The 26132-nt window shown below is 45.7% G+C and overlaps 1 protein-coding gene across 1 annotated transcript; it reads right to left on the minus strand.

The window, feature by feature from the left end:
• Positions 1–1579: 1579 nt before the first annotated feature.
• On the minus strand, positions 1580–20473 carry RNLS (renalase, FAD-dependent amine oxidase; the record flags this gene model as incomplete). Its single annotated transcript, XM_010281500.1, has 3 exons — positions 1580–1732; positions 6488–6663; positions 20300–20473. Coding segments are annotated over 3 exons (503 nt in total), but the record flags the coding sequence as incomplete, so codon positions are not given.
• Between the last annotated feature and the right edge of the window lie 5659 nt (positions 20474–26132).

The following is a 26132-nucleotide window of genomic DNA, read 5'->3' on the forward strand; positions in this document are numbered from 1 at the left end:
CTGTAGTAGAAGGAGCTACTAAACTTGTGACACGTGATTTAAGAGGAAGGGCAAGCTAAAATCAAATTTAGAATAAATACATTATTTCTTGGATAATTTCTGAGTAATTTCAAAATTGATTTCAAAGAAACACAGTTTAGTAGTAGCTTAGAAATACTTGAAACCATGACAAGTAGTATTTTCAGCACAATTATACTTGCTGTTTATTTTTTTAGTATTTCAAACCAAATTCCTTGTTCATTCACTCACACGTGTATTTATACCCTTCCCTGGACCCGTCCCTCTATTTCTACACCTGTTCTGCCAAAATAAAGTATAGAGCTGTCTTAGAACTCACCTCACTTTCAGTATGGCTGTTTACTTGAAATAAGTTTTTATGGTGGTGGTGATGTAATCCTAAGCCTCAAATGTCAGCACAGTTTTCTTATTAACACACTGCCATGGCCCACACTTAGATAAACTCTTTTCCCTCCTTTGTCTTGGCATTTGCCAGGCAAAGCAGCTAAACCACCTTCCGTATTGGCTGCTCCTACCCCGACTCCTCCACCACCTGGAAGGAGGAAAGGGTTGCTCCTTGTTCAGGGGACTGTGGGCCAGCAGAGAGCCATGATGCACTGGTGACTCTCTAACCTGGCGAATACTGAACTATTTTAAGTGCATCAACTTTCCTGGCCAGTCCGCTTTACTCTGTTAAACTCATGTTGCAGCCCAGATGGCAATGTCTATTCCCAAGACTTTGGGGTAGCAGCCCTATTGCTATGAGAGCCCTAGAAACATGCACACCTTCTCTTTCACCTTCTCTCCATTCTTTCTTTTACAAGCACAGCTGGGCTGACCGCACCCAGGACAGAAACCACGTTTCAGTGGCACATGACTGCCAGTAATGTCATCAAGCTCTTAAATGAGCTCTTCCAGCAATCTGCAGCCAGGGCTCCGGAAAACTGTGGGCTAAGAAAGCTGTTCAGCAGACAACTACTATCCCTCACTTAAAAGTTGTCCGTGCCTGGAGACATGGTTAGACATGGTTGAGTCGATATGGTTAGACCGTGCATAGGCCATCCAGCTTAAGAAGCATAGCAAGGTATGCCCCATCACTGATTCCCCACGGCCAACACAATAACCATGACCAGGGCTGATCTGCACCAGAAGAAATGACCACATGTATGTATGAAAGCTCTGGGATCAATTGTACATGTTCCTTCTGTCACTTCCAGGGCTCCAAATGCTCAGAGAAGGAGTAAACTCTGCAGCTCCATGGGTTTTTGTGCTGCTTCAGGTCTTGACATAATTTTCATGGGCTGTAAAATTATCAGGAGACCTTTCAAGACTGCTGGAGCTCAGTGCCTCTGACTAGAGCCAGAAAAAGCTTTACTTCAAGCAAAGTAACAACTCACAGCACAGATCCTGGAAAATTCAATTCAGTTCCACCCCAATAATTATTACAGCGCACCAATAGATCTTCCTTTATTTATTTTTGCAAGATAGAGGCCAGTGATGTTAACACTAAACTAGAATTCAATCCATCATAGTAAAATTCATCATCAATCTAGACTGAATTTAGCAGCCAACTTTGAAATTGCTATAAATGAGACTTCACAGCCTCTGCAAGACTCATAGCCGAATCTATGCAGCCATCGAAGTTGGAACGAGTAAATCCATCGCCCCCACAAATCAGGAGAGGTTGAGTATGAAGAATCATTCGTCCCAGACAATTGGGCACAGCTTTTGTAACCTGAAAAAGAAAAGCATACAGGGAGATGGAAAAGGAAGTATTTTATTAACCTGAATTTCATGCCAGAAAGGTCCATATTCCTGAGAAACATGCCTTTATATGAAGCACCCTTCCCATCCCTGATCGTACATCCAAGCATTAATGATGAAGTACCACAGTAAAATATTTATCGTCTGGAGTTAAATAATCAGAATAAAGCTTTCCTGCATGTGGAAATTTAGAAACTTAACAGTCCCATCCTGTCTTATTCTCAGTCTGTCTCAGCAGAAATTAATTCTCTGACCCTGGATAGATGAGGCATGGAGATCTCTAAGACAGAAGGTACGAAGATACATAATCTCATGTCAGCAAAGTGGGCTTGCAAGAACCACCAGATGCGTAACTGTTCGACAAAGGAAAGGGAGCCTGCCATTTCCCAGAGAGCCTGCAACACGACTGGGTTAACCAGGTGACCTTCCTGGATGGGAAGTGAGGGGGACTTCAGAGTAACGGCTGTCATGATGACCTGCCCGGGCTTCACGCTGCTGTGCAAGCGTACGTACAGCCTTTGGACAACACACCCTGTCTCCAGCTCTGCTACACTGGTCTGCTTTTTCATCACAGCAGCACAACAATTTTTAGACACTGCTTGAGATACAATCAAAACTTTCCCTGTAAGTAGCTTGGGACAAGTTCTGAATAAGGTTGCTTTGATAAATATTTAATGTAATTCTTAATGTATGCATTGTTTTAATTTTAAGTGTAATTTTCCTGGCACTATACCCTCAGTTAAACTTGCATTGTGGGGTGGCAGCTCTGGAGCATTTCTGTGTAACATTTCTAAAAGTGAATGGACTTTGCTTTGGCCAATACCTATTAACCTGAAGCTACCTGGAACTCATGGGGAGACCAAGACCTCTTTTTGGTATTGTACTTTATGACCAACACCGATGCATGTCAAATGGCAGAATAAAAGCACACAGGATTTGTTTTTTTACCATGTTTGGCTGTGTAACATGTTGTTGTAGCCTCTTTCAAACCTGCATACAAAGGCTGAGTGTCCGTATTGTACTAAATCAGTGCATCCCAGAGCAGCATTGGTGAATCGCAGAACAGAGATAAGGCAGCAGCAGCACTGGCCTAAAGGTAAACGTGAGAGCAAGGCAGGCTCAGGCAGAAGGGATAAAAAAGAAGATGAAGGACAGCTTGATGATGATAAAAGGAGGAAGGTGGGAAGAAATAGTCTGAGAAAAGGAATGTCATAACAAGACATCAAAACAAGAAAAGTTGAAAAAGAGGAAAAAATATCTAGAAAGCCAGAGACAGAGAGGAAAAAAAAAAGAGCAGAAGCACAGCAGTAGACCAGCAATAGAGATCAAACCACAGAGACCATAAAGTGTGATACAGAGAGTACAATTTTCTTTCATTCATTTCTTGACTTTCTGCCTTTGGTCCAAAGATATGTTTTGGATTCCTGTGCAGTACCGTATCCCATTGTGCAACTGTCAGCTCCGGTGAACAAGACCTAAAGTCCAAGGCATCTTGTTCAGTCCAGGGGATTTTTCCATGGATTCAAATGTACACTCAGCTAGCCACTGCTGTGCCATTATCTGCCATTTCCAAGTACAGATCAGCTGCAAAACACCCACATTTATGTTACTGGCTGCATTTTGTGTTACCAGTATGTTAGCATCTCTTTAAAGGAGGTAATTATCTGAAATGAGTTTGTAGCCAGTTGTGACCCATTCTTCATTATTCAACTTAACCAGAAGAGTCTAGCTCTAGAATCCAGCCAGAGATCATCTTCCTCAGACTAATTTTAGGTCGGTAGTTAATTTATTCCTAAATTTTTCTTACAGATCAAGGTCACTGAGCATAAACAGTGAAGAAAGTTTTAGCAGAAAAAGACTTTTTGAGTGTCCTTCCTTCTGGACCACCCCGTGTTTATTTGATGCTGGCTGTGCCAAATGGCTTCTGGTTTGTCATACTGATCACAGGATCAGTATTTTCACATCTCGGCCTGCATCTTTTTGCCTGTGTGGCAAGACTGTGTGCTCAATATAGTAAAGGCCCTCACTCTAGACATAGTGGCTGGGGAAAGGAATGATCCTGCCCCTTCTTCAAGTTCTTCTGAAGGTGTTTTCCAACATAAATTCCAAATTACCCTTGGCTATATGGCTTGTTGGATCTCCATCCTCGAAGACTTCAAGACTCAGCTAGACAAAGCCATGGTCGAGGTCACCTAGTGCTGGTGATAATTCTGCTCTGAGAACAAGTTTGACTAGAGACCTGAAGAGGTCCCTTCTGAGATGATACCCTCTGAAGAGGTCCAATTTATACGATTGTGTGTTTTCCCAGTATCTCTTATACATATAAGTGACTGTGTCAAAGGGACATGATAGGCTGGGAAGCTGTTGGCTCTGAATGCTAATAGTGTCTTACCATAATTAAAGCAGGGGATCCAGAATTGCAGCTGTGCTGCTAAGTAGTGTCAGTAGAAGTTTGGAAGTCCTAATCCCTCATCCGCCACAGATGATTGTAATGTCTGCATTTTAATCCCAGGATTGTGTTTGGCCACATGAAGGACATTACAGTCAGATTTAATTAACAAGTAGGATAAATCCCATCTAAAAGATTCAGAGGAAAGATGCACCCATCTTATCAGTTTCCTTTGTTTCTGTGGCAACAGCCTATTATAACTGAAAATAAAGATAGCTTTAAGAGGAAGAGGGAGCTCTGTCCCAGATATTTAATTTAGGTGGTGATTACTTTACAGAGTGGCAATAAAGATCTCTTCATTGAGATAACGGATCTGACCTACACTGACTTATTTGCAATCTAAGACATATTGACATTCATCCACCAAATTAAAGACCGGTGATAATTCCTCCTGTGATACAGCCCTAAAGCACAAGCAGCTGCTGAAGTCAGAGGTTTTGGTTAGTAGCAGCATGGTCGATAGCAGGCAACAGAGGCAGGAGAAGAAAGTGGGAAGAGCTGTAAATTGTACAGTGGTTTGAGAAAATCATACAGCATCATCCAGCAGTATGATGTCTGAATGTAATTTTTAAATAGGGGAAACAAGATGCACACCTAGTGATTTAGGAAATCAGCAATTTTGAAGCAATTGTGGAAAGTAAGACTTCATTCCTACAGCCGCTGTTCCAGCTACCTCCAAAAGATGAAGCAACAGGTACAAGGTTATAATAAATCCTGTATGGCCATAATTTTGCCAGGATTTAAAAAGCATAGTTGTTTGGTAGAATGTAATTGAGACTTTTTTTTTTTTTAATTCAGTAGTAAGAAACTAACTGCTGTTCTTGTCTTTTCCTTTATCCATGTTTTCATGGTGAAATAAATCAGCATGGACCATGTATGATGCATATGCTTATATATCGCCTTTGACACTATGCTAAAAATGTGAGCAGTGCAAGGAAAAGGCATATTAAGCCCTTTCCTTGCACACATAAACAAAGTAGCTGAATTTGACAAATTTTATGATAGAGCTCTATGATAGCAGCAGTATCTAGGGTGTATAATTCTGTTTAAAAATAGTTCTTTTGTTGTTTTGGGAACGCTTTCCACAGCTGGTCAACCAAGTATCTGTCTGTTGGAGATAGATAGATCCAATTCTTCTTTTCCCTACCACGTGCAGCTTTTGTGCTCGCAAGCAGTTTGAAGCAGAAAGCTAACAGATAACACAGAAGAAAAGACCAGAAGTGACAACCAGAAAAGGATACCTTAACAGTGACAACGGTAGAGAGATACTGCTACTAGCAAAAAAACCCTGAACAGACAAAGAGGAACATGTGAAATACCATGATTTTTGTATGAGTCACCTGACACATTAAAACCTATGTTAAGGTCATTTTTATATGACAGCTGAGAACAAATACTATGCACTGGTAAGTGATGTGCAAACTACCAATACTTAACTCTGAAAAAAATAAACTTTGTGCTAATGAGACCAGGTTCCTAAATTGGATGCAGATCAAGGCGTATGAGCAGACTTCACAACAGTCATCTACAATAACTTTTCCAGACTTCATAAAAGGAAAAATTTTTAGGCAACTGCTTTAAGTAAATATTTTGCAGCAACTTCCACATTCAATTTCACCAATGTAATTTAACTTAAGAGGCTTTGGGTAAACATGTAGATACACTCAATACTTTAGGAAATTGCCAACAATTTCCCTAGATTTTTAAAAGAAGTCTGTAAAAGATACACATTTTGCTATTATTACCCTTAGGTAGTTTACTTTAAAATATTTTTCGTATAACATACGAAATTGAATTGGGCCAAATCAAATAATAACAATTAGTACATCTGAACACAAGGACTTCTGCTACTCTGTGGTAGGGTGGGAATTTTGCTAATAATATCACATACTTTTGTATACAGAAGAGACAGATTGAGTCACATTTTTAAATACCAGTGAAAATTCCACCATAGTATGTGGGATTTACTTCCTTCCTGTGCACTGCTCCTGTCCCTACTTACCAGGAGTGTTGCATAACTTACTGCTGAGCCAGGTCCACTATGTAAAGAGATGACTAGAAATGATCTGGCTGTCACTGGCCAGCCTTCGATTCTGCTCACGACTATGTGGAGGAATGTATTACAGATGTCGAGCAACTATCCCCTTTCCGCCTGCTCCCCAAGGATGAAAACCACTGGGTCATATGATGTCCTGGTTTTTGCGATACATCGCAAGTCCGTACTACAGCATTGCCCCAGCAGCAGCCTCCCAGATGACTGATCCCACCACAGCCTACCTGAGAGTATCTCCATTTCTGACACTTGATGCTGGCTGGTTTAGGTAGGGATGGCACAATCCTCTCCAGGTGACTGAGAATTAACTGCTGCACCTCTGCAGGGTCTGAATCCACGTTCTCGCTTCCAAACATCACAGTTGTGTGAACCACAACTGAGGGCCCGATTTCAGGAGACTCTGAAATAAAGGAGAGATCTTTTGAAAGATTACTCATTAATACTTGCCTTCACCACATGCTGACAATTGTGCCTCTAGCCTAGGAGTCAATAAGAATGAAAACATCTGTGGTACCACTCTCTTCTTCCAGCTGGAAAAAACACAAGGACTAACAACACAAGTTGTTCACAAGAAGCACAGTGAAGAAATCCAGGCTTTTTACAAAATTTGTGATGGTCTTCCCATTGAAGTAACCCTAGCTCCACAAACGTCTCCTAGAGGAACTTCAAGGCATTCCCACACCCCATAATTAGCAGCTGGAAGGAGCAGGGAATATACTGGAAACAAACTCTTCCCCTTTTTCCTCCCGGACATTTTGACAGGCCCTACAAGGAGAGCAACCACCTGGTGATTGTGGCAAACTGGCCAAAGAGAACAACAAGAAGAAACACATAAAACTGCTTTGTAAGAATTTTTCCAGCCAGGTTTACAAACAGTAACAATTAGTGCCCCTACAACCACAGGGCACTCGGAGGCACACGGTCGCAGCCTCCCACCTCCAAGGTCTTGCTTGGGTTGGTGGCTGTGGAGGTGAGGCTACATGTGCAGCTGGGACACATGTTTTCACTGGCAACAGTAAAGGGGAAACCCTTTACCAAAGGCTGAAGCTCACCCAGCCGTGTGGTAAGATTAAGGTATTGGATGATGCACCTTTTTTTTTTCGGATGGAAGATTATTCTTGGAAATGGAATGGCTCTGCTGCTGCTGGTGGGGATTGATCCCCAGGGGTTCAGCACTCCGTTTACGGCTGAAGGCACGTGAGGTCCTTCTGAGCGCAGAAGTGCACACCAGATGTAAAACACATTCCAGTCACAGCCACTGCAAGCCTGACGCACGCAAGCCACTGCACTGACAACGGCACGGCTCTGCCAGCAAGTCGCCTCCTCTGAACAGCTGGAGGAGCGCAGGCAGCCGGGTGACCACAGCCAATTTACTTACCCACCTATATCAGACTAATTTGTATTCTTCCTCCCCTGCGCGTTTGAAAGACATGTCACCTTAAGGGGACAATCACTGCAATACAGAAATATGAAAGACTTGAACATGAAATCATCAGGAGATAAATATCTTTAAGGCAAACGGCAAAAAAAGAAGAGTGTTTGTTGCACTATTGTGAAAAACATCTGCTCCCTCTATAATTGGTTGCATATTGGCCGTGCAACAGTATTTACATAGTTGAAAGGCTAGAATAAAACCAGTATTTTACCTTTATGGAGGGGCAGAAGGGGAACAAAAGCCAGGGCAGGTTAGCTTGAGAAATCAGCACTTGCTTTTGTGCTGCACAAGTGAACTCAACTTAAATTTTGCTGCTCTAGCAAATTCCAGGAAATCCATGTGTGGTTGTCTACATGCAGGTTTTGGGGAGTGTGAACCTTCAATACAACTTCTGTCCTTGGGCAAATATATGCAAGTGAGCAGAGCTCAAAAAACAGTTTGTCCCTTAAAAATCTACCAGGCTGCAGTGCCAGGGGAGGAGCTGAAGGCAGCTCAAGTGCTGATGTTCATCCAGCAGACTTGGAAATGGCCAAGCTTTGTTATGGCTGAGGCTGGTTGTAGGTTCTCTACAGCAAGGGACTTCTGTCCCTGCCAGCACGTTGGCTTGTCACCTTAGAGACTTGGTCTGGACAGCCAACAACCAGCAGCCAGAGAATTTGCCTAGAATAGGGGATTTTCAGGCTCAGTGATTTCCCTGTTCCAAGACATGAGGAGGAGCCAGCAGATCCTTGTGTGAGTTGTTCCTGCTGGGGTTGTTCCACTTCAAATGAGCAGGATGCATTTGCTGGAGCAAGGACATGACCTGGGTTCTGCTGTATTTCAGCTGAGAGCTCAAACTCACCAAGCTGGTGGTTAAATTAAGCGATTCACTCTCGCTCCATTTACCAGAAATTCCCTCTTTTTGGAAGCAGAAAGCCTTTTCTGGCTAAGCCTTTGTTTGAATTAGCACATTCCTAGAAAAATATTTTAGTTTCAGCAAATGAGCATTTTATGACCAAGGAATCCACAAAGAACACTTCCCGACCAGTTCTGGCTGTTAGGTACCAAGCTTGATAGAAATGTTTCTCTCTGCTGCGTTGGTGAAGAGATCTCCAGCTCCAGCTCCTCCAGCTGGACATCCTCTTGGAGAAGATGTCAAATTCCAGCTTTCCAAAACATCTTTCTCTGCTAAGCTTTCTGTCCTGGGCTGATCACTTCAGAAGACACTACTGAGGCGCAGCAGTACCAAGTCCTAGCACCCACAGCAAGCATGAAAGCAATGGCTTTAACTTCAGTTGGAAGGATCCCTTCACTGAGTCTCTTTCTTGGGTGAGCCAGCTCAGTCAGCCCTTGCTCTTGAGAACTGGGAAAACGTGGCAAAAACAGTGGGAAGATGTTTCCTGATTGTGATCAGGAATGCATGCTGACAGGCCGTGTCTGAAGGCACCGAGCCATGGTGCTGCCTTTTCTTAAAGTTCTCCTTTTCCAAGTAAGGCACTCCCAAGAGCAGAAAATCACTCGCTTCACCACCTATGTTAGGCTTGCAAGCTCTATTTTCAGCAAGTACTAGAGCCCTTTTCATGGGAGATTTCCTGAAGTGTCCAGAAACTTTGACTTTCTTTCCTATTTTAATCTGAGGTGCTGATTTTGTTCTCTTCTGTATTTGGCTCGAAAGTAAGCCTTAACTATCAGGGATGGACAGGTCCAAGATATCCACCGGACATGGATGTGGGATGAGGGCAAGGAAGATCTGGGGACTAAAACTGTAGAGTGAAACAAGGACCACTCTTGTGTAGAAGCAGAGGCTCAGCCAGAGGGGCCATCTTCTTCCCTGAGCTCTGATGAACCGATTGTCTAACATCCAGCCTCAGACTCACCTTCCTTAAGATTCCTCCTGCCACCCCAAGCCTGGTTTCACAGGCCGGCACAGGACATATCTCTGTTCACATCAGCTTTTCCAACTGTCTGGAAAAATGCCAGAAATGCTACTCAGTCTCTCCTTTCCTTTTTGGGGGACAAAACAGGTATTCTGACGTCTCTACATAGAGACTGCTAGGGACAGACGACAAAGTGGGGAAGCCTATTAGGCACCCTGGGATTTATTATAGTCTACATGGTATTTTGGCAAATTCTTCCATATAAACTTGGTAAAAAGGCTCATTAAAAGATGTCTAAGCTTTTCAATAAAATAAATATTCATTGCTTGCTGTGACGTGTTATAGCCAATGGTTCTTGGACAGGGCTGCCTTCTTTCAAATCTCTCATCTCTTCCATAGCATGTACAAAACAAGTTTCAGGAGAACAGGCAGTTCGTTGAGTTTTTAATTCCTCCTTTGAGCTACTGATAGCTTGGAGAGCTTCCAGAGGCCACTGAGTCACAGACTTCCAGTACTGAAATATGCAGCCTGCGAGGATCAAGTTTAGCCTCAAGCCCTTTTCTTTCTTCTGCAAAAATACTGGCTAAGAGAGGATTTCAAAATAGATTTTTCCCTGAAAGCAATGGGGGTATCTCAGCCTTGATGCACCAGGTACGAACGACTGTTCAGCTGTCACAGGAGTAAAAACTCCTGTCATTTTCCTCCCAATGTGTTTAGATCAGCTTGCAACAGCTAGCTTAAAAATGAGGGCTTCTAGCAGGGCTTCTCATGAGATTTCAATTTCCTTTATTTGTGGCAAGCATGCAAGCTGTCCACGGCCATGCTAGCAGATGACGAAGTAGCATGGGAGATGTGGCAAGCCCGGGAACACTCGGCAATGCGAGGGCTAATGATCTGAGGGTGAATGGAAGCAGCATAAAAGCTTTCATCTGCTCTCAGTTCGCCCCGCCTCTCATCCCAGCTGCACAGCAATTAATCCGATCAGTTGATGCAGTGGAAGGCATAAGACGCTGGGTGGATCAGAGCTAGGATGAGACGGCAGGGTTGGCTGTAGCTTATACCTACTTAATGAGCAAGGAGCCGCTCTGCCAGCATTGGCGGTGTCCGCAGCATCTGCAGTTGCTGAGGGACCCCACAGAAAACCTACGAGCAGCAAGCTTGCGCCCGGCTCTCCTTCCTCCGTCCAGCCCGTGCTGCGTCGCTCCAGCGGTCGCGTCGGCTGCAGGGGCTGGGTGCCGGCCCCCCGTCCCCTCCGGTCTGCCTCCGTTAACTCAGACCAGGAGGAAAGCAGCTTTTTGTGCAGAGACCCTGCTGAGGCTGTGGCCGGGGACAGAAGCGCCGGCATCACCCCGTGCAGTGACGGCAGTTTGGCAGATGTGATTTGTCCAAGGTTCAGACTCTCCTCTTCCCCACGGCACAGGGAAGACGCAATACTGTAACTACAGTTTTGTTTGTTTCTGCATTAAGTTTTCCTCATTTTACTGTTATTTCTTTAGCTCTGCTGCGTTGCACAGGACCGACACAAACAGATAGTAGATGCAAAGCAAGGAATGGGAGGATAAACACATTCCTCTCAAGATTCATTTTGCTTCCATGTAAATAGAAAAGAACTGCACAATCTTTGGCGTATTGTCCCATCCAGCCCAGCATCCCGTCCCTGACAGGAAAGGTGCCACAGGAGCCACTACATCCCGGCCTGGTCCGGCAGCAGCAGCTGGGGCTGTGTGGACCCTGCAGACTGTGGAGTGGCGTGCTCATGGGGATCGGAGGATGGGCACAGCCAGGCTCTGATGTGGGGCCTGGATTTTACACAGCCACGTCCTGGCCACCACCACTACCTACATGCAGTCATTCTGAGCAGCCTGCAAGGCTGAATGCAAAAAAAAATTTTTTTTGTCTCAAAGTACGAAGTTCTATCAGTCCCCCACAGATGAGTCTAGTCCACAAAGACCTTACAGGAGATGCTGAAGCATTTCAGACCAAAATCCGGCTGCACTGTCAGTCTTCCCCTCAGCGAGTCTGAAACCACATACATGGAAAAGGAAAATGGATGAATTGAAAAGACAGGAGATTAAATAAATGTGGAATTAAGCAAGAGACGAATTGAGAAGTGAGGAACTAACTGCATTTTCCACATCCTAAAGGGAAGGTGACAGAGGTGACAGAGCCAGACTTTTCTTAGAAATTCAAAGCCACAGGACAAGAGCCAATGGGCACAACTGCAACAAGAGAAAATTCCAGTTGGACATGAGGGTATAGCCCCTTCCCATGTGAGCGGGGCATCCCTAGGATGGGGCCCTGAGTGCTAGGGGGTCTCCATCCCCAGGGACTGCCCTGACTCACCTGGACACCTGCTGTAGCTGTGACATTTGCTCTGCTGGAAGCAGGGTCAGGCCAGAGACCCCCGCCCCGCTGCCTCCAAGCTGGAGCCTGGTAGGGTTGTACAAGCCCATGAAAACAGATGAGGAAGACCTCCAACACGAGTAGCGTGCAGTACAAGCTGTCACAGGCAAAGGACACATCAGCTATCTGGAAGGGGTGTCAAGGACAGAAAGCATGAAAGCAATTAGAGCTCACCATACACTGCGCTTCAACCAGTTATAATGGTGAATTAAGCACTAGCAAAGTCTCCCCATGTTGAACTCTCTGGGGAAACTGGATCTTGACCTACAACCTGGGAATAAGGAGAAAGGTGTTTGGATTGTGAGCAAGAGAAGGCGGCTACCAGCTTCTTAATGTTTCAGGACTGTCTCAACACTTGTCATTAATTCCCAGCTGGAGGAATCACACAGGCTGTGTAAAGAAAGAAAAGGACAGACTGCTGACAGTGAGAATTTATGCAGGATTAAGCCTATTAGGAGTATTATCTTCCAGAAAAAGGATGGGGCTAATAAAAGACGCCCTGGAGAAGAGTACAGAGAAGAGAGCCCAGGGCCAATTCCTCAGCACAGTGGCTTGCAGCTCAAGAGCATCTGGTGCCAGTAAGGTGGCTCCTAGCTTTAAATAACACATTTAGTGAGGAACAGTAAGATGGAAGAGCATGGTGTCCTGGGTGAAGCTGCTCAGCAAAGCTGCTCGGGCTAGAAGCGTAGCTGTCCCTATTACATTGGGATACACACCTCCAGGCACTCTTTACTGCAGGAGAGTGACAATATGAACATCCTGTTGTGCCAAGCCCTCCCACAGGGACCTCCTTCTGCCCTCAGAGGTTCTCAGATAATATTAAGGGTGTAAAGGCAGCTCCTGTGGTGGCCATGTCCTCCTTACCGTCAGACTCCAGGAAGGAAGGGGACAGAGAGATCACTAAAGCATAAACATCTCAATAAAACAAAACAGAACTGCTCAGAAAAAGCCTGCAGTGGATTATCTGTCCACCAAAATATTTTCCCTTGCAAAATGCAAAAGCTACTTTCCTCTGGTGAATCTACGCCAAGGTCAGGGTTCAGAGTCCCTAAATTCAAAAGACATTTTAGATATTAGCTGTGATCCTTGGGATCCATGGAGGCCTGAAGTTTCCTGGGCAGGGAGTACACCATCAGAGCGTGAAAGTCATAGGATTTATTTGGCAAATGGTCAGGATGGTATCTATTCTGGGAGTGTGACAGGTTGATAAGTAACTGTGGACGGTGAGGAACTGGCGGGTAACATGATTTCAAGGTGCCAGGAAAGGGACAGAGCACAGTGCTCTTGGGAATGGCAGAAGGTACCCTAAGGACCCATCTGCCCTTTGACACTGTCCATGCATCTAGCAGTGGAGACTTGGCTACAGCTTCTCCTACTACCCCTGAGAAAGCAGATGCAACTGAATTTGTCCAAACAATAATATTATAGGAGAGAAAATCATGTCTGAGGGCCACCATGGAGCATGTCTTGCAGTTGCTCAGCTGACAGACTTTGAAGCAAGAAAACGCGTACTGCAAGGGACACAGTATCCACTGAGGCACCAAGGATGGGGTGTTCAGAGGCTGATCAGCCTGGACCTTAGAAGTGGTTGTGCTCGTCTAAGACTAAAGCACATTTGTGGAGAAGTATGAAGCAGCACGGGCTGCAATCTGCACACCCTGGAAGTGCCCTGTGGCTCACAGGCTACTCAAAGCCCATAAATCCACCGATTTATGGGCAGTTGAAGATGTCCCTGCTCATTGCAGGAAGATTGGACTAGATGACCTTTAAAGTTCCCTTCCAACCCAAACCATTCTATGATTCTATGACCCTCAGGAGAATGAGATCTACTTTGATAAAGGCATAAAAGTAAGCAGCAAAGACCTGCAGATCAGTTTGCAGGCTCCATAGATACATCCACAAAAGGTCCATAAGGAGGACTGAAAATTTTTACTGGTTCAGCTGCTCTGACGTTAAAACTTGCTGGACAGTGAACGTGGACAAAGCTAGAATTTCCTATTTTTGCCAAGGGGACTTAGCTGGACTCACTTCCCAGTTCAGTGTGTTCAGTAAATACTCACCAGAACGTTATCTGCCTCAGAGTCACAGAACTTAGGTAGGGAGGGACCTCTGGAGATCTCTAGACCAGCCTCCTGCTCAAAGCAGGGGCTAACTTCAAAGGCAGATCGTCCTCCTACTGTTTGAGTGCTCAGCTGAATGGCTGTGAACCCCTCCCGTGGCCATGGGCACCGTGCCCCTCCTTCCTAGGGGATCAATACTAGGGTTACAACCTGTTCTCCAGAAGAGACCTGTACACAGATGTGACAGGCACACATCTTCCACAGGAACGTTTTCTTCCTTCCTAGAGGAAGTGTGTCAAGTATTTTTCTCATGTTCCTGCCCAAAACCTGGTGTCAGAACAGGTATACTGATAAAAAAGGAGATGTGGTTGCCCCTCAGGATTTTTTAATCTTATTGGGGAGATGTGTTTTGCTATCCAAAATGCATTCTGGCCCTGGGTAGCATGAGGGGAAGGCTTCATCACTGCCATGCCAAACAAACCCTTGAAGCTAGGCTGTCAAGGAAATGCTGCTGGGTCAGCGCAGAGGGCAGCAGAGAAGATGGATACCTCCAGACAGGCTGGAACCATATCCCTGCTCCCTGGGAAGGGTCAGCAGGCTGCTGAAAGAGAAGTCAACATGCAGGCCTCATAAAACTCTCCCTAAAAAGAAAAAAAGAAAAGTAACTTTACCACATCAAGCAAACAGGCAAGAGAGATGGAGGTTCACTGTCAAAATGCCACGCTGCTGTTTAGCAAAAGGGTTAGCAACCTTCCTGAGTTATCCTCAGAAGTTCTCATCGTTCGTAAGGTCCTGTATTCTCCCTGGAATAAAATCTGCTCTATCTCAAAAGGCACATTTTGGAAAAGTCCATGTAAAGAACGGCACTAACTTTTTTATATTCAGAAATTCAGCATTTCATTAGCCTTACAGACAGTTTCTGATTAGTTTTCTAAAAGGCAGTCAGGGCAGGCGGGGGATTATGAAGCCATTGCCCATGTAATGAGGCGAAAACCTAAATAACTCCTTAACTCTTCCATCTTCCTAAAAATTCTTATTTTGGTATTGAAAAGATAAAGGAATCTGTATTTTAAAATTAAAAGAGGATACTCAAGAATTACACTGATCCTGAAAATCTGTAAGACGAATCTTCCCTTTAAATTATATAACCTTGCAATCCTGAAGCATAAGAAGGGAATCGCTTCCATTTTTATGTGTCATCTATCTCTAGTCCTCCAGAATGCAAAGAGATGCAAAGACTGCGGTATTACAGAAATGAGGCTTGAAATAATTTATACTAAAGAATTCCCACTGTCCCCCCGACCAGTTATAAATATTCATGGGGTGTTTAAGGCAGCCAATCACACAAATATTTAATATTCATACATACCACAGAGGGAATTCAACATACATTTCTTGTAGGCTCTTCCTTATGTAACGTTTGAGCGCATTACCTCTGCGGACGGAGACACGATTTTATGAACAGCAGATGAGATCCTATGCTGATGCAAAAAGTCTTCCTTCTTGGACGCTCACCACGCTCCAGATTACATTGGTAATGTCAGTATCAGAGAAACAGCTTTATTATTGATTCTTCCGCATCAATTGGGAAGAAAACAGATGTCATCCGTAGTTATCGGTAAGGAACTAGGCTGTGTCATGATGAAGCCAACTAATGGTAGCACGTTGTGCCACAGAGAAGAGCTGCCAGGGACTAGGTGCAAGTGTACTGGCAGGGACTAGTGCCAGGGACTAGTGCCTTCCTCAGCAGGCTCAGATGGCCATGAGTCAGGCTCGCTACCTCCTCCCCATCGCAGCAAGGGTTAGTCCATCGCAGAAGACTGTATTTCTTTCTAGCAATGTACACAAAGACAAAACTCTGAGAAGTCATGCTGTTCTGTCTCACTCACCTGGACAGCCACAAAGATGGCATGGTCACCTGGATTGTTCTCCATTACAGAAGTCCAGGGGACATGCTGATGAGAGTTACGTCGAATCCAAATTTATGTTTTAAAGAATATCATTACACTACACGTTTGAAGAACCAGCAACCCTTGAGCAGTCTGCATAAAGGAATTAATGAGAAAACAAAAAGAGAGAGGATGCTGCCATAGGTCCTAGCAAGAAGAGGCTTTATGAGTTTGCAGGTGCTGTGCAACAAGCAGCGATTCAGAGCGCTGCAGCTCATCACAATACAGCGAGGTGCGAGTGGTCCTTAGGGAAGCACGTGGCTCTCAGAGCAAGCAAAGGCTGAGATTTCTGGCGAATTACAGACTGCAACTCACTGGCTCTGCTAACAGACCCATCCGATTGTATAATTATAGCAATAAGGCTGCTTCAGGTATTTCACTGGTAAAAAGCCAAAGTTGCGTAGGAAAGAGATTTTCACATCTTTGCTTTACTAAATGAGTCAAAGTAGGGATTACCACGTCTCATACAAACAAAAGCGGAAGTTTGGACTTTCATAGTGAGGGCTAGACTACTTGCTTTTAGGTAGATGTTACATAGATGCAGCTTTCTTTTGTATAATGACATGTTTAACAAAGAGACCCTTAGCAGAAAGCTAGAGTTATTTCATTTCCTTTGTATCGCTATAGTTCAGTGCTGTTTACTAAAACATTACTATTTGAGGTGGTAATGAGGGTTAGATAAACCTCCATTAATTGTGGATACATCAAAGCAGGTGTAGAAACACCAGAAGAATAAAATTTCTGTTTGTGTCTGATCCATTAGTCACTTTTACTTAGACCTAGAGAACTGCAGCCATGCTCCTCTATCTGTTGAGCATGTACTCCTGATAAGGACTCCAGCCACATCTGATGGGCATCAAAGCAATTTTCCCTCTTAAGATTGATGCAAGGGATGGAGGGGTGCATGCAGACACTTGAAAAATAACACACAACTGAATATACAGGGCACATTGTGTGTATATGCATAGAGCAGTATGTGTATATGGCATAGAGGAGGAACAGCAGAAGTGGGACCATTCAGGCATCAACTGGAGAAGGTGATGGCTTTTTGAGAAGGATGACTGTCCTCAAAGATCTCAGCTGCTTCAACCAGGAGACGCAACATAAATCTTAGCCTGAGCATTTCTGCTTTCTCTCTCTGAATGCTTACTTTTTCATTGTCACCATCGTCTTCTTCAGATGAATCACAATCAATCAAATTTGAAGAATGGAAGAACGATGAGTGAGTGAAGCATGGTGTTAAAACATCAGCAATGGCACCCCAAAAAAAAAGCGAACAAGGGACAGCGAGGTGCTGCTGTGCCTCCCATTTAAATGTTTCGGACATCAGTCAGAAGCACAGAAAGAAAAATACAAATGCAAAATACTTGCATATGTGCTAAACCAAACATAAAGGAACTCTGTATTCAAGTGTTTTGGCTGCAGTACTCTATATGTGTAAATAAATTTCACATTCAGCCCCAGATGCCCATGTTGTCTTAAAGTATGTATGTGCATGTGTGTGTCTATTATCAGCAGAGCTGTGCATGTGTTTGAAGAAGACTGAATCACCTGGTGACCACTTTTGATTTTTAAACTTCTGTATGTCAGCGTTACTGAACATGATACAGGCATGCTTTCCAACCCAGTGCTCAGCTCGAGCGCTCGCAGCCAGAAATACTGCTCCAGCTAACACGTACTGCTCTCTCCCTCGTACTACTTTTCCTGGAACAAAGTGCAAATCTGCAAAGTACAAGTTCACCAGGAAAGACAGCGCAGTCAAGGCAGCTGGTTGACTGTTTATGTGTCACAAGGAGTGCCCTATTGGAAAGAAATCATCTTCAGTTGCTGGCCCCCAGCTTGGTCCAGCCCTATGAAGGTATACAATGTTCTTCTTGGAAAAAATTGCTCATATGAACATATCTTTCCCACAATATGCAGGAAATTTCAGTGAGAAAGGTATGTGTCAACACTGATGTTCTGGTAGTTTCTATGTATTTGTTAAAAATATGCCCCGAATAATATGCTTTCTATTTGGTTAAGTTGCATTTGGAGACAGCAAAGACACTGTACTTAGCTATTTGATAATTCCATTATAATTCCATATTCATTGTTCTCAGTGCTGGTGCTTTGAGACCACATATGCAAGCAGGTGAAGAAAGGATGGGTGAATTTCTCCCTTGGGCTGTCTCTTCTGCACAGGTAGAATCAGGCAGCTGGGATGGACAATTCCAGTAGATGCTATTAACTACCAAGTGCTTACTGTTAAATCCAACAATGGCAACACAATCTTAGATGCAAGAAAATTTCCAGCTGCACATTGTCAGCAACAAGAAGACACTGCCAGAGAAAAAAAAAATCACTCTGTATTTGGCTTTCCTTACACTCTTTTTTTACATATTCACTATTGGTCCCTGCTGGAAGAAGCATATCAGGGTGGATGCATCTTTGTTTTGGCCAGTTCAGACATTCTTTTGTTTTATTTTCTCTCTTTTCAGACCAACAGGCTAAATTCTTAGGAGAAATAACAAAATTGGGCTTCCACGGTGGTGAGTTGATTCATCTCTCCAACTCCTTCGCTCCCAGCATAAACTGCTCTTTCTGGAGGCACTTCAAGAGCCATTGCTACCCAGCTGGCTTTGGTGTAAAGAAGGGCAGATTTGGAAGAGCTGACTTGAACTGCACTATCACCACAACAAGGAGGAGTGCAAGGTCCTGTGTCTGACACAGAACAACCCCATGCATCAGTTTGTCTGAGCAACAGGCCTTTCTGAAAAGATCCTGCTAGTTATGGTGGCTCCACCACTGAATATAAGCCAGCAGTGCAAAGGTGGCAAATCACATCACATCAGGGCCTTGAGCAAGATGATCTAACTTTGCAACTGGATCTAACTTCAAACCCTGCATGGGTGTAGGACCAGGAGACCTCCAGTGGGCCCTTCCTACCTGAATGAACATGACTAATTGGTAGAGGTGGCCAATGGAATAGGAGGCAAAATTCACAGGCCGAGCCTTGGGATATTCAGATTGCAGATGAAGAAACACTTCTCCCCCAACAGAGGTGCAGTCTTGGGACAGCTCACCAGCGATTTGGGGGACCTCCATACTGATTTTTCTTTAAAACCTCAGCTAGACAAGGCACAGCTGCCCCGACCTTGTGTTAGCACAGCAGTGAGTGGGAGCTGGAGTAGAGATCTTCAGAAGTCCTGACCACCAGCACCACTATTATACTGTGACACTCCCTCATGGTATCTTACTACATTAAATCAAATGTTTACAGTGTAAGAGAGGGAAGGCAAGCCCAACCTTATGGCTGTTTTCTAGCATGGTGACAGCATGTAGATCTAAGGGTGATGGGCAAGGTTTTCAATGCCCTGTCCAGCAGGTACTAACATCACTGATGTCCGCAGACTGCAGGCAGGAAACAATGAATCCCAACTGAATAAGGAAGACTAGAAACAGAAGTCTCCCAGGTCTAAATCGGAACATGCTTTAGCGCAGTGTATTTGCTAATACTTAATAATTACATATCAGGCAGCAGCTGATTTTGAAAATCCTTCCTTATTCTGTGACAATGAGTCACAGCACTTCGTAGGTCACCACAAAGGTGGGTAGGTTTTTACCCCCGCTTCACGGATGTGGTTAAACCTGGTCATTGTCACAACAGAATCGGGAAGCGTTTTCAGCTCCTAATGACCTTGATTAAACTCAAATGCTAGCGGGTTTTTTTGAGCTATTCTATGCCAACACACTCTTGGTATATGAAATACATTTAATAAATAAAACATATACTTACTCAACTGCCATCCTCCAGAAACAGATGAGAAGTATCTGCCTTGTGGGATGTTCTCCAAGCTTTACCGAGCAGCCGTACTATGTGCAGTCATTTCAAGGATTTTCCGTGATTATAAAAGCACACTGGCTAACTCTGAATTAGACTGAACAGCCTCAATTATATAACTCTTTACTAGTTCCAAGCGTGCTTAGTGGAAAGAACGGGAGTTGTAAAGTAATGGATGATGGGAGATAAATTGGCATGTGTATGAATCAATGTTTAAACAAAGAAACTCCAGCTCTTTCTTGGAATAGCAACATTTTGAAGTCTCAAATCCCCTGACACTGGTTTCATAAATGCAGTAACGTAAACCATGTGCTGGGTGGTGATTTTCTGAGGACCTTCCCCCTTTCATTGTGTATTTTATTACAGGCCAAATGTGACATTAAATGCTATCCGCTGCGGCTTGGAGTTAAATACTCACTCTGTTCAGAATAGCAACACTCAATTAAACAGCATTTTTCATGATCTACACCCTCCATTGTCAATGCGTTTAAGGGAAATAATGGGAGCACTGACCTATATTGCGTTTCTTATTATCGATGGAGATGAAGCGTATGCAGGGATTATCAGTGATGTACCGTGCAGCCCAGGGGACATCAATCCGTGTACTGGCTTCATAAAAAAGTCCCAGAGCGTAGCGGGAGGAGTAGCTCGCAGATTCCAGTTGCTGCTTTTGACTTCCATTAATTACTGTGGAAAAAAAAAAAAAAAAAGAAAGAAGAAGAAAAATCAGGCAATCCCTCTTCTCTCAGAACATTAAATGTGTGAATGCTGTGGTTAAGCTGATTATTCCTTCCTGAAAATGACCAGACTGCTAAAACTAAGAATTTAATATTAAGCCTAGTGCTTTGTAATATTTTTTCTGGGACACCTCTTCATGAAGTTTTAATGGTGCATTATGTAGAGTATGTCCTTCACATGCAACACTCCCCCTTCTGCTGGTGGTTTATCTCCCAGTTCTCTGCTAGTTGCCTCTGACGTGAAACTCTGATGACTGGTGACTTTTTTCCAAATCTTTTCTCAAAGGGTGAATAAATGGGAATAAGAGGTTTGAGCTGCCTCTAGCACATCAAGTAAATGATTGTATGACTCTGCAAAAACCCAAATGACTTCACATATCAACAAAATGAACTCAGGGACTCTTGAATCTCTGGGGAAAATAGTCCTGCAACTTCTGTGTTGCAATTCAAATGGATGAAGAAAACTCTGCACGTCAGCACACAAAGGGTTCATAGTGAAGTTCAGCTCTGTCAGCTGATGGTATTTTAAAGCAGTTTAGAAAATTTCAGAGCAAATACAACTTCATTCCTCCCTATGATTAACTCTTCTATCTTCTAATTACAGGAAGATCTGCTTTTTGCCTCGATTTCATAATCTTCAGAAAAAGCTGCACAAAGTAGCATTAGCCCCACTGTGCATTCAAATACAATTTATTTCATGCCAAAGAGAAATACAACAGTTTGATTAATTGTGGAGTTAGGTACCACGTCTCTCTTCCTTCTACCGAGTAGACAGTTGACACTTCTGCGAGCTGGAGCAGGGTGTGCAAAGACAAATCACAGCAGTCTCCCGCCTGTATGTGAAACTGCATGCTCTGCTGGGCTTGTTTGGAGATTTGATATTGAGAGGCAAAAGAACAGCAATCGGGGTGCTTCATTTTATGCAAAATTCAGACAACATGATGAACATCTTGTATGAAGAAAGGAGCAGCTGGTGGTATCCACCATAGAAGCACAGAAATCATTAAGGTTGGAAAAGACCTCTAAAACCAAGTCCAACCGTCAACCCAACACCCCCACACCCACTAAACCATGTTCCGAAGTGCCACGTCTATGCGGTTTTTTTTAACACCTCCAGTGATGGTGACTCCACCACCTCCCTGGGCAGCCTGTTCCAGTGTTTGATCAGTCTTTCAGAAAAGAAATTTTTCCTAATATCCAGTCTAAACCTCCCTTGGTGCAACTTGAGGCCATTTCCTCCCATCCTAATGGCACTTCCCACAGGCAGCAGACCAGGTGTTGAGTGGTATCTTCAGAAAGACTTCAGCAGAAGTCCTGCCTCAGGGCAGACCAGCCCCATGTGTGGGGCAGACTGGGATGGGTTGGAGCGGGGCAGCTCTCCATGTAAGAGAGAGGCATCTGCACACTCGTGCACACCAAGCTGGCCAGGAGTCACAGCAATGAAGGCCAACCAGCCCAGTGTGAGAGCATCCAGCAGGTCAAGGGAAGATATTACTCCCTTTGAGTAAGGCCACATCTGGACATGCTGTGCAGTTTGTTGTGCCCCCTCAGTACAAGGGAGACAACAACAAAGTGGATGAAGTCCTGTGCAGGGTCACTAATGTGGTCCACTAAAGGGGGTCTCCATTCCTGGGGACTGCCCTGACACACAAACACGGCCCCAAACAACAGGCTGCAGCTGCAGTGTTGGACCTGCTGGGAGCGGTGTTAGGATGAAGACCCCCACCCTGGTGCCTCCATCTGGAGATGGTGGGACTGGGCAATTCTGCATACCTTACCCACACCACAGCCACCTCCATGCAACTGCAATTAACATGCTTCAAAGAAGAACCCTGGCATGACTGACCTCACTGTCATGACTAATGCTGCTCCTCAGAACTTGCAACCAGGATGGCTTCATCACACGCTCACCCCACCAGCACATGCTCTCTTCCTGGGAACCGATACGTCCTGCTGTGCCAAGGCGAGACTCTAGGAACCAGGGCTATAAATCAAACCTCCGTGCATGGTGCCATGATGCAGGCACTCCTGGCTCACGCAGTGCCGGCCAGGGGCAGGGGTCCAGCAGCACGGGCAGAGCGTTTTCTAGCAGGATGCACATTTGAGAGCACATTTGGTCATGTTGAGAACTCCTTGCAACAACTGCCGCTAAACCTGTAAGGCTTACATACCACTGGTCTGCATCAAGGTCCATTCCCACCATCACTACTGGCATACTCCCTTCACAAAGAGCATCAAGGCTGCCTGTATTCAGAGTTTATTTCCATGCAGAGGATGAGGAGCAGGGGAGAGCGTCATTCCTCTATCAATCCTGGTGGAGAGGAGGGCTGGTGTCACCCCAGGTCTTACCAACCTGTGGGTGACCATTTCAGCTGCGCAAGTCTACAGTCCAAACCCCTTGTCATGACTGGTCCATTCTGGCAACATTCCATGTTCCACATTTTTGGGCAGGGACACAATTCATGTCCCTATTCAGTGACCTCTGAGAGGCACCATAAGTAAGCCATGAAGACTACTACGTCTCAGAGGCCTTGGCGAACCACCAGAGAAGGTTCACCAAGGATATCAAGTCCACTCTTCACAGACAGGTGCATTCTACAGGAGGATGCATGGTCTGCAGTCACAGTCTCTCCTGAAAACCCACCAGGCTACTCATAGGTATCTGCCCCATCCTGTTGTTTCTCTAGTTGCCTATTTTTTCTGTGATGTCTCTCCACTCTATTCCTCTGCACGTCATGGAGAAGACTGATTTCAGAGGCTGCTTTGTGCCTCCTCCCCTGAAACAGTGACCTCATGTACAGAGTGCTCTCCTAACTGAGGTTCCTGGCTGGTCTCCCCCACCCCATCATGACCTCCGCACACGCCTTTCCTAATCAACAGCACACCAGAGGATCACCAGTCAGATTCCAGCTCAAATCCCATCAGAAACAACCTTGAAATGCCCCCAGGAAAAAAAATCACAAATTATAACATAAATATGCCGGGGAACTGAGAAATGTGGGGCACAGAAAGAAACACTGATCAACCCATGAAAGCTGGGGAGAGGAAAGGAGGAGAAATAACGACGTCTGGCGCTCGGAGGGGTGGTGGTGGAGCTGCCTGACAGAGGAAGTCAGAGGACAGGCCTGCCTAGGAGGGTAGGACTAGCTGAGCACGATGGGATTTGAAGAAGTTCCCTTTCTCCCTCCAGTCCAATGTCTCCTATGAGAAGGTGTTGAGGGGGCCCAGCTGCCTCTCACCTCGCCCCTGCACCTAGATCTTTCCAAGGAGGATCCACTCCTCTCCACGGATCTCAGGAACTCCTCTAAGTATTGGGTCAAAGACCCCTTGACCTCTGCTGTCACCTTCCATTGGCAAAGCTGCCTTCGTATAAGTTATGGCACAGCAGGGCTGCCGTTTGCTGCACCGCTGGTCTGTGACCAAGACCCATTAACGGTTTAGCATGGATAATGTTGTCAGTATGCTACTGCCTTGAACGGGCTTCTGCAGCACACACACATGCTCTCTACGGAAGAACAACCCTGTACAACGTGCTCCAGAGAAAACCTGAGAGCAGTGGTTTCAAGAGCTGCTCTTCAAGGTCATTCCTTCTTGCTTCTCCCTGAGCATGTCCCAGCTGAGGAACTGGTGGCTCCCATCTCGCCCCAGGACTCCAGATGTGGTGCAGACCCCATATTCTGTATGTGCCACTCGGACATACCGCTCCAAAAGCCACAGTGTGCAAAGGACCCTGCCAAGGCTGCTCTGCCTTCCCCCTGGGGCCCAGGGCTCCTGGGTGTGCAGGGCTCCATGCCAAACCTCCAGAGCAGCCTGGAAGGGCGGCCGCCCTGGGCTGCGGCAGGGTGCTGGCTCTCATCCCGGCTTTTCGTGCCGTTCAAAGGTTTTGCGCTGACCCGGGGACCGGCAGGCCTCCCCCAGCTCCATGAGTCTCCTGCAGGCTGTCTTCTCCGTCCTCCTCCATCCTTCCCCTCTTCCACAGCTTCTCTCCAGCCTCCGCAGCCCCCAGGACCGGGAGATTTCGCGGCGTGGCACTGCCACTTGGCAAAGTCTGTGACGAGCAGGGAAAGGGAGAGGATTAAGCCTGGACGCGGGGTGGGCTGGAGGACTGCCCCGGAGGAAAGGATGCCAGTGCGAGAGGACCTCGCGCATCCCGCCCCGCTGGAAATGTTCCCTGGCCTGTGCTAACTTCCCGCTCAAGCCGTGAGTTTAACAGCGCAGGCACACAGTGCCAGCACCTGGGAACCGTCTCGGGGGCCCTTTACTGCCAAGGCAGAACAGCAGCATTAGCTATTTCAGCAGTGCTTGTCCCAGCTCCTCCTGGCAGACCACAAGAGCCCGGACAGGGAACAGAGCTGCTGCTAAACACATGCCTCCCTCATGGCAGAGGGGACAGATCTTGTCCAGAAACCCTGCTCTCCTCTTTCAGGTATGGGCTTTGCACAGATGGGTTTTGAGATGTCCATCACCACCAGGCCCCTTCTTACAGCTATGATAAATAATCACAATGTATTACACATTCTTGCTGTGCTTCGAAAGAATATAGAAGTCCTACAAACAAGCAAATAAATATGAAGCTGTAATATCCCATCTAAAACACCACTCTTTGTCCAGGTTACTTTGGCAACTCATTTCCCCTTGGGGAAAAAAAATAAACAAGACATCCTCCAGCCTGTGAAGCAAATTGCCTCGGCAAAGCTCAGCAGGCAGAAACATCTGCGCTGAGGGACCGCATCTGAGATGAACTGCCCAGCTTGGGGGCTGCAGGTGCCGAGCTGCCCAAGCCCGTACCCTGCCTCTGCTCCGCAGAGCACATGGGCTGCTGCAGGGGAAGGGACTGGTGGGTTTAAATTGCTCGGGCAAATGGTTTATTACATGGAGCGCTTCAGCAGGTACAACCTTCACAATGTTAAGTGCTGCCAAAGCCGAGCTGGCCAGTTGGCTCTGAATTACCTCGTTTAAGACTTAACATCGCTTTATGGACCTGTCTTCACAAGCTATAAAGTTTCAGAAGGTGTTAGGGGTCATCGGGGATGGATGGTGAACTGCAGTGCAGTAATCAAAGATAAGATACAATTTTATCAGCTTTAAGTATACACGTACACATGGAGCTCGGCCGGGGGATGCTGGGAAAAGTGGATGAAGGACGAGCCCTGCTGAGCAACCTCCCTCCCAGGAGAGGGGAGAAGAGGGAGGGCAGGCAGCTTCGAGCGTGTGGGCACCAGCCAGAAGTGACAGAGCTGTGACTTACAGATCAAAGGGCTGTAAACAGCTGGAGCAGCTCGTTCACAGCGGCGAGGGAAGGCACGGCTTCAGGAAGAAGTCGCTTTTCAAAGCCTTGGGGAGATGGAGTAACGCACAGGCTAAGGACACCCGGTTATACTGCCCAGTGCCCGCAGGCATTTCAGGGACAGCGGCAGGCTGCTCACCCCAGGCAAGGAGTGAACCCCAGAAATACCAAGGAGTTTCTCCAGACTCTGTCCTGCCCTGTCCTTGGGTCAAGCAGAGCTGGAAGGGAACTTGCAGGGTGGAAACAGCGGGGCAGTGCTGCGATGGTAGCCACCCCACACGCGAGCGCGTTCCACTCACAGCCCGGCTCAGGCTTGAGGCAG

Source organism: Phaethon lepturus, unplaced genomic scaffold, assembly GCF_000687285.1.
Source record: "Phaethon lepturus isolate BGI_N335 unplaced genomic scaffold, ASM68728v1 scaffold16002, whole genome shotgun sequence".
NCBI lineage: Eukaryota > Metazoa > Chordata > Aves > Phaethontiformes > Phaethontidae > Phaethon > Phaethon lepturus.